The sequence below is a fragment of the Microcaecilia unicolor genome, chromosome 3 (assembly GCF_901765095.1).
Source record: "Microcaecilia unicolor chromosome 3, aMicUni1.1, whole genome shotgun sequence".
NCBI lineage: Eukaryota > Metazoa > Chordata > Amphibia > Gymnophiona > Siphonopidae > Microcaecilia > Microcaecilia unicolor.
This window is the reverse complement of record NC_044033.1, coordinates 530,643,003-530,661,110: the sequence shown is the minus strand read 5'-3', so window position 1 is coordinate 530,661,110 and position 18,108 is coordinate 530,643,003. Positions and strand designations below refer to the sequence as shown.

The 18,108-nt window shown below is 42.1% G+C and overlaps 1 protein-coding gene across 1 annotated transcript in view; it reads right to left on the bottom strand.

Moving 5' to 3' along the window:
- The window catches only part of RPF2 (ribosome production factor 2 homolog), a 43,576-nt gene extending 33,647 nt beyond the window's left edge, over positions 1-9,929 (bottom strand). Inside the window, exons 1-3 of the mRNA XM_030195669.1 lie at positions 9,844-9,929; positions 3,225-3,357; positions 413-450 (exon numbers count right to left, since the gene is read on the bottom strand). Of these exons, the coding sequence (XP_030051529.1) occupies positions 413-450; positions 3,225-3,357; positions 9,844-9,866 (194 nt within the window). The 5' untranslated portion in view covers positions 9,867-9,929. The remainder of the gene's footprint in view (positions 1-412; positions 451-3,224; positions 3,358-9,843) is intronic.
- Between the last annotated feature and the right edge of the window lie 8,179 nt (positions 9,930-18,108).

Sequence of the window (18,108 nt, the reverse complement as noted above, 5' to 3'; positions counted from 1 at the left end):
GGACTTCATATACCACCTTATATACTGCAATATTCCATGTAGAATCTCTAATAGGGAAATGGGACTTGATATATTGCCTTTCTGTGGGTTTACATAGTATATACAGGTATTATTTGTACCAGGGGCAATGGAGGGTTAAGTGGCTTGCCCAGAGTCACAAGGAGCTGCAGTGGGAATCGAACCCAGTTCCCCAGGACCAAAGTCCACCACTCTAACCACTAGGTGCTCTAAGGCATTACTTAGGAGTAAACCAAGCACTAATCACGCCTATATGCCCACTGCCCCCCTCCCCTTCCCCATGTTAACTCTGGGCCCTTCCAAATCGTCAGGTCTGGCTATGCCCCCTGGTGCTGAATAGATTAGATACACAACACATTCCATCACAAAAATGAGCAGCCTGGACATTACTTACTTTTTATACAGGACAGCATACGGCTTTTTCAAGGCATACTGCAACGCAAAGCATAAATGCAGGCACAGATTAGTGGGCATCTCACAAACTGCACAGCTGGATACGAACACACCAATTTCAATATTAAAAGACTCAGCAGTGGTAGATGTTGGAATAAGCAATGGAACTTTATCAGCTCATCTATCTGGGATTACACAGAACCAAAAAGACAACCGACTTAAGAGTTACCCTACAGGTACTGAAGGTTCTGCAGCTGGGATGTATCCATAGCAAAGTAGATCAGAACAACTGAGTGGGCTTGATGGGCCAGTTATACAGATTTTGACCTATTCATCCCAGCAGATGAAACTATTAACCTGATTCTCTTAATCCCCCCGAGGTTCACTGGCAGGATACATCGGGACAGAGAGCTTGCTCCCATCAGCAGAAGGCAGAGAAACATTTTTGATTTAATTCTTAAAGCAATACTAAATAGAATCCCCCAGAGAGAGACAAATACACAAAATAACTCCAAAAAAGTAAATCCCTTATTAGTATGAACCAGGTGTTTACTGAAAACTCACGCAGAAGTAATATTAATAAAATATATTAAGAGTGTATAATTATTTGGAAGCCCAGGCCTGAGACTTAGGTTCAGGCTCTAAAAATGACAAGAAAAGTACAGGCCATTAGCCGAAATTTGAACTCTGAAGTTCCAGCAAACTCTTGAGCTATTGGGACACACCATGCAGCAAAATAAGAAAGGACCATGCAGCAGAATGAGGAAGAAGCTAGGATGCAGAAACCTCATAAACAGGATACAGATGGCTCCTCAAAGTCTTGCTTAAGTTTGTGGTTAAGCAAGCTAAAGATGAGAACATGTTCATGAGATGAAGCTACTCAGTAGCATAGCCAATTATTGGTAACTGTGACATAACATAGATCCAATCAGATGGACTTACATTACTCCTGTATGAACCTATAAAAGTTAGTGTATTTCCTGGTTTAAGCTAGAGAGAAGGGTTGCCACTCTCTCTCTCCAGGGGAAACCAATGTGACCAGCAGAACTGACAGATTACCTAATTGTTTTCCCATGTAAAACCTTTTGATTGGTAAAAGAAATTATAAAAGACTAGGATTCAGATAGCACCTGTTTGCAGCTGGATTCTTATATTCCTATAACTAATTGATTGTATGTGCCTGTTGTCAATCACTGATTTGACTTGTATCTTGGCAAATAAACTCCTCATCCCAAATGATGTTCTGTGGGCTTCATTTAATGATCAAAGGCTTCTGCTTTATCAGGCTTTCTTTCGCCGCATTGTATAACCTGTAGCCTAAATCCAGCTTGTCATAAGGCTGGTATCTTTTCCTTGCCAGTGCTGAGAGGCGGACTAACGTCTCTCTCAGTGACAATTTAGAACTTCAGAACTTCTTGATTACCTCAGTACTAGTGCTATTTAGAGATGGAGTCAGATTTGAGGTCAATCCAGCCTCCTTGGAGGTTCTCTCTGCCACTGGACAGCTGAACTCCAGTACCAGACAGAACCCAGGGGTCGCTGAACCCCAAAACAAAACAAGAGTGAAGAACTAAAAAGAGAGTTCAGTATAGGCTGAACCTACAGCCGAGCATAATATTCAGTGAGTCAAGCCGTCCCTGAGGAAGAAATCTTGAAACAGAAATTTCTGTAGGACATTGGGAAACTTTCAGTGTATTAGCGACTAAGCTGAGAATACAGATAAGTCTGCTCCTGTTAGCTTTATATCTTCCAGTGCTTTACATTATCTATCATCATCACGTTTATCCTCTCCTTTTTGGGGGTTACCTTATAGGACAAACAAATTGTACCCTATGGATTAGAGAGTCTTTTTGTGACATATACTGAATAACGCATGTATTTTTGTAGATTCTGATTTATTTCACGTCACTTGATTTAGTTTTTCACATATAAGTTTAGAGTCATAAATATAGAGAGTAATCACATGACGTATAGACCTTTATACTGAGCCGTATTCACGGCTAGACTCACTGAATATTTATTTATTTTTATTTATAACACTTATACCCCGCGTTTTCCCACTTATTAGCAGGTTCAATGCGGCTTACATAGAATATCAGGTTTACAAAGTGACATAGAAATGATATGGCTGTAATATAGTAGATAAAGAGGTGATCGTTTAGATGAGGGTAGGTAAGGGGGGAGGAGGATGGTAGAGGTAGGGGAGTGGGAGGAGGGTGTGTATTGGGATTAGCGTGTTGTTAAGTGTGGGAGAAAGTGTATAGGGAGGGGTAGGAATAGGGATGTACTGCAATGAGTGGGAAAGCGCGGGGCACAAATGAGACTATACTGAACTCTCTTTTTGGCTCTTCATTCTAATATACTATATTAATATTACTTATGCGTCTGTTTTCAGTAAATACCTGGTTCATACTAATAAGGGATTGACTTTTTTTGGAGTTAATTCTTAAAGCAGCATTTCAACAGCAAAGGATTCTTGTAAAGTGTCCGGTGCTGAAATACACCTCTGATCTCCTTCACAAGTTCCCTCTCTATCCCCCACTCCTCAGAGAACTTTTGGGTTACAAGAGAAGGAAGGCAGTGATGAGACACTCTCGCAGGCATCCCCAAGGGAGGACATGCACAGTGCACAATTACCTGCTGGCTGGCAGTACAACTTCGCTACTTTAAGACAGCCAAGAGTACGAAAGTGCAACGCAAATGATCAGAGTCGCTTAAAATCCAAAGAGATAATGTGCACTCCCTCCCTGTGTCTCCTTTACCCACTTCCAATCAGGGTAACCTAAGCGCCCTATCCATTTGCAGATACTTACAATATCTTTCAGCGCCTGCGTCACTGTACAGTTGGCGTTGCCTCCTTTCAGAAGCATGGCATTTTTGACATTTTCTACGAGTTTAGGCTCCCGTTTCTCCAGGAACCTCTTGGATCTTTTCGTTTTGGGTTTCCTACAAGAAGAAACAAATGAAGCGTTACTGCCCCCGCTAAAAGCACAATGGGATTGGCCGAGCTGCATCCTGATCTCTTTCCTAATGATAAAGCCTGCTTAAACAGGTGTCTAGAAGGCCTTTAGACATAGGTCAAGACTTTCGTTATGTGCTCATGTGTGAATGCAAACAAGAAACTGCACTTTCAAGAAGCCTCTCCTTGCAGCTTTGCTGTTCATACTTTTATGGAATATACTTTGTGAACAGTAAGAAAAAAAAACCATATCATTCATATTAATAATACGAAAGCTATACCTGAATTGAAGAAAGCATGGGACAGGCATGTGAGATCTCTTAGGAGGGGAAAGATAGTGGATGATATGGATGGGCCGACTGAACAGGCCATATGGCTTTTATCTGCTGTCATTTTCTCTGTTTCTATGTAGGACCCTTGCTTTTAGTTCATGATAGAGGTCTGCATTGAGCTGCCTTGGAGAAACTCTCTCAATGGGTTTGCTCTGTATGCTAATAAACATAAGAACATAAGAATAACCATACTGGGTCAGACCAATGGTCCATCCAGTCCAGTATCCTGCTTCCAACAGTGGCCAATCCAGGACACAAGTACCTGGCAGAAATCCAAATCGTGGCAACAATCCATGCTGCCAATCCCAGGGCAAGCAGTGGCTTCCCCATGTCTGTCTCAATAGCAGACTATGGACTTCCCCCCCAGGGACTTGTCCAAACCTTTTTAAAACCCACATACGCTAACCGCTGTTACCACCTCCTCTGGCAAAGAGTTCCAGAGCTTAAGTATTCACTGAGTGAAAAAATATTTCCTCCTATTTGTTTTAAAAGTATTTCCATGTAACTTCCGAGTGTCCCCAGTCTTTGTACATTTGGAAAGAGTAAAAAAAAATCGATTAACTTCTACTCATTCTACAACACTCAGGATTTTGTAGACCTCAATCATATCTCCCCTCATCCGTCTCTTTTTCAAGCTGAAGAGCCCTAACTTACTTCTACTAATCATTTCTATAGCGCTACTAGATGTACACAGCACTGTACACTTTATACGCAGGTACTCTTTACACTTCCCTTATACAAGAGGAGTTTCATCCTCTTTATCATTTTGGTTGCTCTTCTTTGAACCTTTTCTAATTCCGCTATCCCTTTTTTGAGATACAGCACTCAAGACTTAAGCCTGTCTGCGTGTGGGTATGTGTGAGAGGGGGACAGTTGGGGATTGTGTGTGCTGAATATCAGTGGTTTCTGAGGTGCAGTCTGGGGAGGGGGAGGTCCATCAAGCCCAGCATCCTATTTCCAACAGTGGCCAAACCAGGTCACAAATACCTGGCAAAATCCCAAAATACTTCAATACATTTTATGCTGCTTATCCTAGACATAAGTAGTGGATTTTCCCCGCATCATTTTAATAATGGTCTATGGACTTTTCCTTTAGGAAGCCATCCAAACCTTTTTTAAACCTGGCTAAGCTAACTGCCTTTACCACATTCTCTGGTAACGAATTCCAGAGTGTAATTACACCTTGAGTGAAGAAACATTTTCTCACATACGTTTTAAATGTATTACTTTGTAGCTTCATTGCATGCCCCCTAGTCCTAGTATTTTTGGAAAGAGTAAACAAACGATTCACGTCTACCCGTTCCACTCCACTCATCATCATATCAAGTGAAGTCAAATTCAAACATATCACCACAGTGGAAAGCAGACTGTGGAGTACCTCAAGGTTCACCACTATCACCGATCCTCTTCAACCTAATGTCGACACCACTATCCAAGTCCTTATCCAACCAAGGCCTCAACTCTCATCTATGCAGACGATGTCACTACATACATTCCCTACAATGGAAAATTTACAGAAATCACCAACAAAATGAAGCTCAACTTGAACATCATGGATTCATGGGCAAATGCATTTCAACTAAAACTCAACTCAGAAAAAAACACATTGTCTCATCCTTTCATCTCAATACAATGCGGAAAACCCCACAAGTATAAGCACACCAGATTATACCCTCCCCATTTCAGACAGCCTGAAAATCCTTGGAGTCACCTTGGATCGTAACTTCACACTGGAGAGCCATGTGAAATCCACAACTAAGAAAATGTTCCACTCAATGTGGAAACTCAAACGTGTGAAACCATTCGTCCCGAGGGAAATATTTCGCAACTTGATACAATCAATGGTGCTAAGCCACGTAGATTAATGCAACGGAATTTATGCGGGATGCAAAGAACAAATCTTAAAGAAACTTCAGACCGCTCAAAACATGGCAGCCAGGCTCATATTTGGAAAAATGCGATTTGAAAGCGCAAAACCCCTACGCGAAAAACTGCACTGGCTACCAAAGAACATATTACTTTCAAAATCTGTACCATGGTTCACAAAATTATCTACGGCGAAGCCCCGGGATACATGACAGACCTCACTGACCTACCAACTAGAAACACATCCAGTTCAACACGAACATACCTAAGCTTCCATTACCCAAGCTGCAAAGGACTTAAATACAAATCAACTTATGCATCCAGCTTTTCCCACTTGAGCACACAACTGTGGAACGCATTACCAAAAACCGTAAAAACAACGTACGACCACCTAAACTTCCGGAAATTACTAAAAACTAACTCCTATCCCATGGCTCTCCAATTTCTTCTGAAGTCTTTCATGAGGTACTTTGTCAAACACCTTTTGAAAATCCAGATACAAAATACCAACCGGCTAGTGTTCTATTGTGGATTAAAAACTGGTTAAAAGATAGAAAACAGAGAGTAGGGTTAAATGGTCAGTATTCTCAATGGAGAAGGGTAGTTAGTGGGGTTCCCCAAGCTCTGTGCTGGGACCGCTGCTTTTTAACATATTTATAAATGACCTACAGATAAAGGTAACTAGTGAGGTAATTACATTTGCTGATGACACAAAGTTATTCAAAGTCATTAAATCGCGGGAGGATTGTGAAAAATTATAAGAGGACCTTACGCGACTGGGAGACTGGGCGTCTAAATGGAAGTTGACATTTAATGTGAGCAAGTGCAAAGTGAAGCATTTGGGAACGAGGAACCCGAATTAGAGCTACGTCATGCAAGGTTCCACGTTAGGAGTCATGGACCAAGAAAGGGATCTAGGTGTCATCGTTGATGATACGTTGAAACCTTCTGCTCAGTGTGCTGCTGCGGATAAGAAAGCAAATAGAATGTTAGGTATTATTAGGAAAGGAATGGAAAACAAAAATGAGGATGTTATAATGCCTTTGTATTGCACCATGGTGCGACTGCACCTCGAATATTGTGTTCAATTCTGGTTGCCGTATCTCAAACAATTACGCAGCACACTTCCTCACCACAGCACCACCATCGAAAACTTCTTCAACGACCTGGACGTAATCCCTGGAGGATACCCAGCTCCTCACCACTGAATCAGTTACACAAGCGACTCACAGGTTCGCCAACACCCACTGCAAACTGGATACATGCCCCAGTCATCTACTGATGACTGCTTCACAGCAGACCTCACATCCCGCCTAAACTTCATGCTACAACAAGGTCTCTTCCCCGAGGAATATGGTAACATCCTACTCACCCCAATACCAAAAGACACTAAGAAAAACACAAGCAACCTCACCAATTGAGAAACTGAGTTTGATTCACACTTCAGGCACAGGCAGCTCCTTGTGACTCTGGGCAAGTCACATAATCCTCCATTGCCCCATGTAAGCCACATTGAGCCTGCCATGAGTGGGAAAGCGTGGGGTACAAATGTAACAACAAAAAAAAAAAATTACCGCCCAGTTGCATCCATCCCACTAGTAATCACACTGATGGAGAGCTTGGTGACCAAACAACTTACAGAATACATGGACAAGTTACATAAATACATAAGTATTGCCATACCGGGAAAGACCAAAGGTCCATCAAGCCCAGCATCCTGTTTCTAACAGTGGCCAATCCAGGTCACAGATACCCGGCAAGATCCAAAACTCAAGATCCTGGTCAAACTCAAGCAGGAAATAGCCACAGGTAAAAGTATACTTCTCCTCTAATTCGACATGTCGAGAGCATTCGACATGGTAAACCACCATATACTACTAAGACTCCTCGACCACTTCGGGATAGTTGGAAATGTACTTAATTGGATCAAGGGTTTTCTAACCACCAGAACATACCAAGTAAAATCAAACTCAAACATATCACCACTGTGGAAAGCAGCCTGCGGAGTACCTCAAGGATCACCATTATCACCAATACTCTTCAACGTGATGATGATCCCACTGGTAAAATCCTTATCTAATCAAGGCCTCAACCTGTTCATCTACGCAGACGATGTTACAATCTACATTCCCTTCAGACATGACGTGACAGAAATAACCGTGAAATCATGGACTCTTGGGCAAATTCATTCCAACTGAAACTGAACACTGAAAAAACACACTGCCTCATCCTCTCATCTCAACACAGCCCGCAACCATAAACACCCCAGGACACACCCTCCCTACCTCAAACAGCCTAAAAATACTTGGCGTCACAATCGACCGCAATCTTACCGTTGAGAGCCAAGTACACTCCGTAATAAAGAAAATGTTCTATTCAATGTGGAAAATTAAACGAGTAAAACCTTTCTTCCCGAGGGAAATTTTTCGAAACCTAATACAATCACTACTACTACTTAGCATTTCTATAGCGCTGCCAGGGTTACGCAGCGCTGTACAAGTTTAAACATGGGGAAGGACAGTCCCTGCTCAAGAGAGCTTACAATCTCAATGGTAATAAGCCATGCAGATTACTGCAATGGAATTTATGCGGGATGTAAAGAACTCCCAAAAAAACTCCAGACCGCCCAAAACATAGCAGCCAGGCTGATATTCGGTAAAACACGATTCGATAGTGCTAAACCCCTCCAAGAAAAGCTGCACTGGCTCCCAATCAAAGAACGGATCACCTTCAAAATCTGCACTCTCGGACACAAAATTATCTACGGCGTAGTCCCAGGATACATGACAGACCTCATAGATCTACCACCCAGAAACAGAATCGGATCATCACGATCATACTTAAACCTACACTACCCAAATTGCAAAGGACTTAAATACAAAACAACCTACACATCCAGCTTCTCCTACAGAAGGGCACAACTATGGAATGGACTCCCAAAAGCTGTGAAAACAATCCATAACCACCTAACCTTCAGGAAATCACTGAAAACCACTCTCTTCAAAAAGGCTTACCCCACCGATCCAATGTAAATCCCCACACCAAGCAACACTAATGATCGTACCGGACAATCTACAACCTTCGTTCCTCGACCCTCATGAAGCCTGACACACACCCACATCATTTGTCCACAATATAATCTTACGGTACTATGTAAGCCACACTGAGCCTGCAAATAGGAGGGATAATGTGGGGTACAAATAAATAAATAAAAAAGATATAATGGAATTAGAAAAGGTGCAGAGAAGGGCGACGAAAATGATAAAGGGGATGGGACGACTTCCCTATGAGGAAAGGCTAAAGCGGCTAGGGCTCTTCAGCTTGGAGAAAAGGCGGCTGAGGGGAGATATGATAGAGGTCTATAAAATAATGAGTGGAGTTGAACGAACGGGTAGATGTGAAGCGTCTGTTCACGCTTTCCAAAAATACTAGGACTAGGGGGCATGCGATGAAGCTACAATGTAGTAAATTTAAAACGAATCAGAGAAAAGTTTTCTTCACTCAACGTGTAATTAAACTCTGGAATTCGTTGCCAGAGAATGTGGTAAAGGCGGTTAGCTTAGCGGAGTTTAAAAAAAGGTTTGGACGGCTTCCTAAAGGAAAAGTCCATAGACCGGTATTAAATGGACTTAGGGAAAATCCACTATTTCTGGAATAAGCAGTATAAAATGTTTTGTACTTTTTGGGGATCTTGCCAGGTATTTGTGACCTGGATTGGCCACTGTTGGAAACAGGATGCTGGGCTTGATGGACCTTTGGTCTGTCCCAGTATGGCAATACCTATTTACCCGAACCCACTGCTTGCAGTGCTGACTACCGTTGTTTTGGTCCCAGGCTCAGGCACATCCCCTCTGCAGTGTGCTGTGCCGACAATATCATTACTAGGGAAAGATGAACAGAAGTAGAATTTTTTTTTTTAAGAATACTTTTTTTTTTTTTTGCATAGTAAAAGACACAAAAAAAACCCCTTAATGTTCCAAACTTGCATAATTTTGCATCAATAGCTACACATTCTTGGCAATAAAGTCAGTGCTAATGAGGTAGGAATGGGAGTATCATCACCCCACTGAGGGACCAGGTAACCTGGATAGAAAATAAAAAGCTTAGCAGCCTCTTAGCCAGGAAGATGAAGAAGGTGAAAGAAAAGGAAGTGTAGGATAGATGGAAAAAAAGAAGGAAGAAGAAAGGATCAGAGGAAATGATACAGGGGAGGCAGGAAAAGGTTTAGGGGGGGGGACCTTCCCCCCTCCACCTCCGCATCGTCCCCCAACTCACACCACACGGTCCAGCGCCGACATCTTCCCAGACCCACAGCAGCAGGGCACTAGTAATAAACCACGTGGGAGTCACTCTCCAGCCGGAAATGACGTTCAATTAGTGCTCCGCGCCGCACTCAACTGATGACGTCAACACGTGTGGCGTCTGTCTGGAAGCCGAGCGGGACAATCTCCGTTTCCCCTTCCCAGCGCAGCCGTCATCCCCATCCACTCAAAACAAAGCAAACCTGCAGCCATGTTGGTCCATCTGTAGCAAGTGTAAAGCTGTTTTCAGTTGCCTTAAAACGTGCAGGACACAAGGTTGCTTTTTAATTTATTTCAGAGCTTCCCATCTAGTTATCCAATGGTATTACATATTCATCTTATTTTATCAACCCAGGACCTCAGCGCTACCCAGTGTGGCTTATTCTACAAAGAATACTTGCTCCTGTACAAGAGCGCCATCGCTTAACATTGGACATATATTTCTACCATCGGTCTTTATTTTATTTTCTTATTTCTTGTGGCAGTAGTGCCCACAACCAATGTAAAAAAAAAACTCCTAAATAAGGAGAAAAAACTATGGGTACCTGGTCTTCTCGTCACTACTACACACCCTTACTGTGAGAGAGATATGTTCCTTCAACCTTGAAATCTAACATGTGACTAAATATCAATTCTTTGCCTTTTTCTTTCACTTATAACTACTACTACTTAACATTTCTAAAGCGCTACCAGGGTTACGCCAACGCAGCGCTGTACAATTTAACAAAGAAGGACAGTCCCTGCTCAAAGGAGCTTACAATCTAAAGTGCAGTCAATCAAATTGGGATAGTCTAGATGATTTCCTGAATGGAGGTGTAATGGTTAGGTGCCAAAAGCAACATTGAAGAGGTGGGCTTTGAGCAAGGATTTGAAGATGGGCAGGGAGGGGGCTTGGCGAATGGGCTCTGGGAGATTATTCCAAGCATAGGGTGAGGCGAAGCAGAAAGGGCGGAGCCTGGAGTTGGCGGTGGTGGAGAAGGGTACTGAGAGGAGGGATTTGTCCTGTGAGCGGAGGTTATGGGTAGGAGTGTAAGGGGAGATGAGGGTAGAGAGGTATTGAGGGGCTGCAGATCGAGTGCATTTGTAGGTTAGTAGGAGAAGCTTGAACTGTATGCGGTACCTGATCGGGAGCCAGTGAAGTGACTTGAGGAGAGGGGTGATATGCGTATATCGGTCAAGGCGGAAGATAAGACGCGCAGCAGAGTTCTGAATGGATTGAAGGGGGGATAGATGGTTAAGAGGGAGGCCAGTGAGGAGTAGATTACAGTAGTCAAGGCGATTATCTAGATGGACAGTCCCAATCTTGGCTGTTCACTTATCTTAACTGCTTGTATCTTTGCTGGGTTATATCTTGGGGCACTCTGCTTTTCATTGCTGCTCCATCTTCCCAACCAGTTGGTACATTTGTGCTGTCCAATTTCGACTCCAATCTTATTTCCAATCTCCCTTCTTAATCTCCTTCATTGTTCTTCATTTCTTCTTCTTCTTCTTCTACAAACACGTCTTGTTTTGCAATTATTATTGCTGCTTCAGGAAGAGTTCTTTTTCTCATGCGATTTCCCCTTCCAAGATGGCCACGGTATTTAAACAGACGCCTTCCTGGCCTGACCAATCCCAAAGAAGAAATCTTTAAAGGGCTATTCCTTCTTAATAGAATGCCTTCCATTCCACATTTTTATTCAGGCCATGTGGTGCTACAGTTTTATACTTGTAAATCAGTCGTTGTTCTTTCTGCCATAGGCGTTTTTTAATGTCCCCTCCCTCTCTTGCCCTGTTGTATCTTCTCTATTATCATGAAAGCCAATTGATCAAATGTATGACCTTTCTCTATTGTTAATATATGGCCTAGCTTTAAGGCTACCACTGGAATATTGCTGGCCAAAGCTATGCAGCCTAAAAACAACTGAAAAAGTACTGACCAGGCCAAACAACAAGTAAATGATGTAATATTTGAAGAATCTGCAAAAAGCAGGTCTGAACAATGAGTTCTGCCACAAATTGGTACAATTTTTAATTCAAATATAGCACCTGTAATGAAAGATCAGATGAATAAAATGGAGCTTATTAGTTTTGGTATACAATGATACAGAGGTAATACAGAGTTCATGAGAAAGGTATGAAAAGTATTGCAGCCGGAAGATGTGAAACTGTTATCTCAACGCTTCCCAAAACATGTTGATAATTAGCAGTAGCTGAGAACGGAAGGAGGTGGGCACATCAGATAGCAGATCGCATGGGAAAGTATGATCTCCGGAAGTTGAGACATATTAGGAGCTAGGTATCTCACCATTCACTTCTATGGAGAAGATAGAGTATAAAAGAGGGGAGAGTTTGGCTCAGTTTGAGAGTCTCTTCTCCAAGGCTTCAGTCAGACGGCGAAGCCCTGTGCGGTTGAAACCAGAATCTGATGTCTGTATTTGTACCAATTTGAAGACTTGTCTTTGGGTAAGAAATAAAATGTATCTATTTATCTAAACCTATCTCTGTCTCTATTTTTATAGATTCTGTCTTCTCTTTACCTAACATTTAGCCTACAAGGTAGATCATATACAAGTGACACTCAGTCTTTGCAGAAACTTAGACAGATATTTAATAAGATTTATGTGGGAACATAAATGGTCCAGAATATACCTAGATCTAGAAAAACAGAAAGCAGTAGTTATGGGAATTAGTTTTCAATTACGGCTCCTAATGCCACCCCAGAACAGACCCCCTTATGATTGGGTGACAATGGAGGTTAGAGAAACTATACAGAACCTGTTATATGGAATAAGTACCTTCAGTCCCCCGTGTGAAGGAGTCAGATAGAGGTCTAAAAGAGGGGAAATTAAAACAGTGGTGACCAGCCGTACGCTGACCGTTCACTCTATCCTTCTTTATCTTCCTTTGAACGCAAGAGGGGATACTTAATTTTGTGCGTTCAAAGGTTCTATGTTTTCTTTCTATGACTTTATTTTTTCTCTTATCTTTCCTTCCCCAATCTCCCTGCTGTTATTCCTTCATTTTTCCCCTATCACGGACACTGCCCACTTCAGGGGTATTGGGCACCAATGTTCTGTCCGTCCTCACCCCTACTTTAAATACTCTTCTATTCTTCTGTCTTTTTACTTTCTTCCCTGAATGTCTTCATGCCCTGCGCTGACCTAACACACCTGTTTCTCTGCCCTTGACTACGCTGATCTCTATTTGTGGTCAAACCTTCGTTTCTGTCTTTCAATATTCTGTTCTGTTCTTTCTCACCCTCTTTTCTTTCTCCTATCCTGTCCATCTCTTTGATTTGCGTGATGTGCGCAAGACTGTGCTTGTTGTGTGAATGGTGCATAACACCGAATCCAGGCGACTGCGATTTGGGGTTTGCCGTAAGTTTATTTCAATGTTCAAAATCTTTGGATTGGTCTTTATGCTAGCATTCTCGCTTAACAATCCTCAGAGATTGCGCATTTTTCTGTTTCCCATTCCCACCCTGTGTTCTGTCTTAATCCCTCCGTATCAAATCCTTGTCCTCACTATGCATTCTGTTTTTTCCCCCTTTTCCTGTTCTCCTTCATCCTAACTTCTTCTGCCTACCTCTTCCTATTAGTCTTTTCTCTTCTGTATGTTCCCGTCTCGGGGGAATTTTCTTTACTCTGGGAGAACAGCACGCTTTCAGATTGCTCTCCTCTAAAATCCTTCTGGTTTCTCTGCTCCTAGTACTGACAGCCCCCACCTTTCCACATCTGCTATTGCCTTCACTCTGTGTGTGCGACACATACTTTTGATCTTGTGCTGAAACAGTTATCCACGAGATTTTTTAATGTCTCGGGACTGTCCCTTTTACTCTATTCCTCCTCATTCTTTCGGTTGGACTTTCTACAACTTTCTTTCCTTTTCAGCTGAAAACAGTGTTCAGCTTGGCTGCTTACCGTCGTCCAACTGCTGTTTTCCCCTCATCTCTCTACAGATATATAGTTTCTATCTTATGCTCCAGTGCTATCTTTTCAGTTGTTATGAATAACTGCGTAGTATCTCTTATTCCGTCCTTTTTTCCTTTTACATCTTTGTGTGTGTCTCTGCACTTCGTCTGATTTGGAACTATACTGTTCCGTCTCTGCTTTTCTTGGTTCTTATCTCTGTATGCCGCTGTCATACAAGGCACCGGCTTCCACCTGTCAAAATCTGGCTTGGCTTTTTCACTTTGAAGCGCATTTCCTGTCTTTTATTATCTACTGCGTAGTTCACCTGATTGCTCTTTTTCACAACTGCTTAGTTCTGTGCTTTCACCCCCCCCCCCATAGCCGTTCTTTTTCCCTTAAGTCCAATCTGAATCCCCTCCTTTACAACATTTTGGTCTTGTCCCCCTTTTCGGCCACAATAATCCTCCCTGCCCTCCTCTCTGATGCTCTACCGACTGTTCGTGGTCCGTGTAAAATTTATAAGGGTGTGGCCCGCACGATACCAATTGGGGTAACTTAACACCTTACATACACCTTTTTGGCTTCCTGTGCAAACTAGAAATCATTTTTTTTTATTCCCTATAAAACTATCCCTTTTCCTTCTCAGTCCCATGTGGTGTGAGTCTTGATTATATACTCCCTCTTGGGCTTCGAATAAACTTGCCCGAAGAGCTGTAAGTTCTAAACCCCTTTTTCTCACATTTTTTTAATATCCTTATTCAGGCTTCTGAAACTGCCATTTCTTTCTGTAGCTTTTAAAGGTTTTCCCTAACAAGTGCTGTAGTTCACTATCTCAAGGACATGAGATTCTGGGAAGCTTGCCCACTTTAGCTGCCTTATCAGTCCAGCACTGCTTCGGCAGAGGAGGCTCTACAGTTCACTTTTAAAAGCTCAGAAAGTGATTTTTTTTTTCCTCCCCCTTTTCCGTTCGTTTTTTTGTCCCTGTTCTATGCTGAAGTGGTACAAGTTAAACAGTCATTTACACAGGGGTGCTCTGTTTTAATGGTGTGCTCGTTTAAAAGAAATATAAGTTACAGCCCCTGCCCCTGCACCGTACTATCGTGTTAGTTTTTTTCAGGATGCTTTTTAATACTTTTTAATCATCGGTGAGCCTGACTATATTATAACGTTATCTACAGGAAATACTGCACTTCCTCGCTTGCATTGTGGTTTCGTCCTCCGACTGCATACAGCCTGGACTGGCTTATTTTAAACATTTGTAATAATGAGCTAGGTTATAATATTTCCTGATGAATATTTCCACGTCCTGAGAATGACAATCACTTTTAAATAATATGATTCTATAAAGAGTTAAATTGTGTAAGTCTTTATAATAAGTTTGATATGAACCAAGATCCAACACAGAAAGTCACATAAAATTACAATGGTTTATTGTTACATTAAGAGCTAGATAATCCTTTGTATAACTTATATGATAGTATAAATATTCTGTACTATATAGAAGCATTTCTCTGCTTTTACCTTAATAGATATGCATATAAAATATGTTTTACCTTTCCGGTTGAGAAGATGATGGCTGCGTGCCATGAGAATACAGCGTTGTTTCACTTCAGTTATTTCCTGTTGGTCCTTTATAACCCAACCTTCTCTTTCCTTCTAATGCTGCAGCTGTTCTGTTTGTCATCATTTAGACATATCATTTCAGTCACTGACTAGTATGTATGTTTTATGCCGTATCATTGGAAGTTCTTGATGTAAGAATCACATGTTTTAATTTGTTCTTTTTCCCCTTTCACCTGTTTAGTCACAAAAGCTTCCTGCCATTGCATTCGGGTTTATTTTATTTACTATGTCCCTTTTCTGAGTGTATATTTATGGGTATGAGCTTGTCATCTTTACACCACGATTCTGGTGTCCTGTTTCAAAATTTATTGATTTATATGCTTCTCTTATATTTAATATGTCTTTGTTAATATACATTTTCTTGCCTTTTGTTGAAATCGGTGTTTCCTTTCACTGGCTTGTTGGATGGAAAATTCTATTTTCCATTGCTGCATGACAAGTGATGTCTTTGGCATTTTTAGTTCTGGCTAATGTGTTCCAACTAATGACTTTTTTGTGACTGTGCCTTCCCCGAAGAGCTTACATTTGTTTTGTTTTGCCTTGGAATATTTCGTCTTTCTCTCTATTTTTCTACCACTTCTATAGTAATTTTCAGGGGCTTTTCCCTGGAACATACTATACTTTCTTATATACCAGTGTCACGCTATAACTATTGGGTTTGATATCGATGCCTGGGGCTTACATCCATCGAAGGTGGATGACGGTATCGCAATTATTAGATTTTAAGCAGAACCCCATTCTATTTTCGGAATGGCCTGCATTCACTGAATTGGACTATTGCCCATATAGAAGTTACCGGTACAGATGCGCGCTGGGGATATACAGAGACGTCTAAAATCCTTTAGTTGCAAATTTAGACAGGTTGACTGGGGCCCTAAATTTTTGTTCTCTTCTAGACGAATATTTAAGCATCTATTGGGGGTTAGCGACAAAATGGCGAGTGTATTCCCATATATGGCGAGTGTATTCCCATATTTCTAACCGGCGAAAACCAATTAGATCGCTGCCCTTTAATTTTAGAGAACTTATTTTCGCTGTTCGCTAAAATCTTTTTTTGGAGTTTTTGCTTCCCCCACTTTTGGGGTTTTCAATATGGCGAGTGTTATCCCATATCCAAATTCATGGCGAGTGTTATCCCATGTGCGATCCCAGGCGAGTGTAGTCCCATCACATGGCGAGTGTTATCCCATGTCAAAATTCATGGCGAGTGTTATCCCATGGTCAATTTCTATAGAAGCATACTCTGGAGGGCAGTATTTTTAGAGTAGGTTATATATAGTAAGTGACACAACTGACTCCTGCACTATTCTCATGTTCATGGCTATCATTTCTTTGTTAATATAACCTGCGGTAAAAGCATGGGGCTTTCCGCCAATTAGTAATTTATGTTTTAGGTTCCACTTCTGGGACGCTCTTGAAGACGCGTGAGTATAAAGGTGTTTTCTATACGCATGATGCATGTTTTCCTTTGAATGATCTTCTTTTGCACCTTTTTATCTATATATATTTATAGAGGTACCTATTATAATTCTTTGAACTAGGATCCAATTTGAGATTTAATTTGCCATTTTACACTGCACACCGCCCCCTATGTGGATTGTTTTCCCCTTATTCCTAATTCCATTATGTCCACTCAGTCCTCCACTAGCCCCCTGGAAAGAGTTCTCAACTTTTTCCCCGCTGATAGAAAAGAACTTTCCCGTCTATGTCAAACCTGGCATACCGTTTGGTCTGCTAAAGACCCGGGATTGGAATGGCCAAAAAAGGGCTCATTCGATCAGGGTAAGCTCCAAGCCTTGGTTTGCTATAATGAATCCAACAAAACAGGAAAATCTAGGGATAAGCATTTAGCTGCTATTAATAAATTTATACTTATTGCACAAAACCAGCATGACAGAGCCCTAGCGAAGTCTGCTTGCGATCAAGCCCCTTACCAAGAGGCAGTAACACCTACCGCCCCTCCACCTTATGATGCTGCAGGTACTACCAAGCTTTTACCATGTGCAGTGGGATATACACCAATACCCTCAGGATATTGTGATAAACCTCAGCTACCGATTTCTCAGGGATCTCAGACACAGACCCCCTTATCTCAAGGATCTCAGACAGTGATACCCTCGCTGCCTGCGATATCTCCCGCTCCTATGAAATTTGACCCACCTACTACCGTACACATTGCCGGTGTAGTTGATCTATCTCTTCCCTCATCACAAAAAGACCCAATTCCAATATCTCAGGGGTCAGTACAAACCCAGACGCCCTTAACCCCTTCAATAACCCCAGTGGCCACGACCACCGCCCAATTGCCTACTATTACTACTGTTCCAACGATGCAAGCAACAACCCAGACGCTAACCCCACCACCGCCTCATGTATATCGTACTCTTGGAGGCTATGAGATGGAAATACCCCCACCCATTATTGAGCAATATCCTTGTGTCCCGAACCCATCGGTTCTGGCCACCATCCAGCACCCTACTAACAGTCAAATTGACGTGGCTGCCCAAACCTCCATCTATCCTGGGCTAGGATCAGGATTGACCTCACACATGACCACCCAAACGACTACCTACCCATATATGGGGCACACAACTCAAACATCACCTCCACCACTACATTTTGACTCCTCTGTCCAAACTGGTCCCTTGCCCGCTGAACCCCTACAGTCTATCCTGTCCCAATTACGACAAATGGGTTTCATTCCATGTAGTCCTGCTACACAG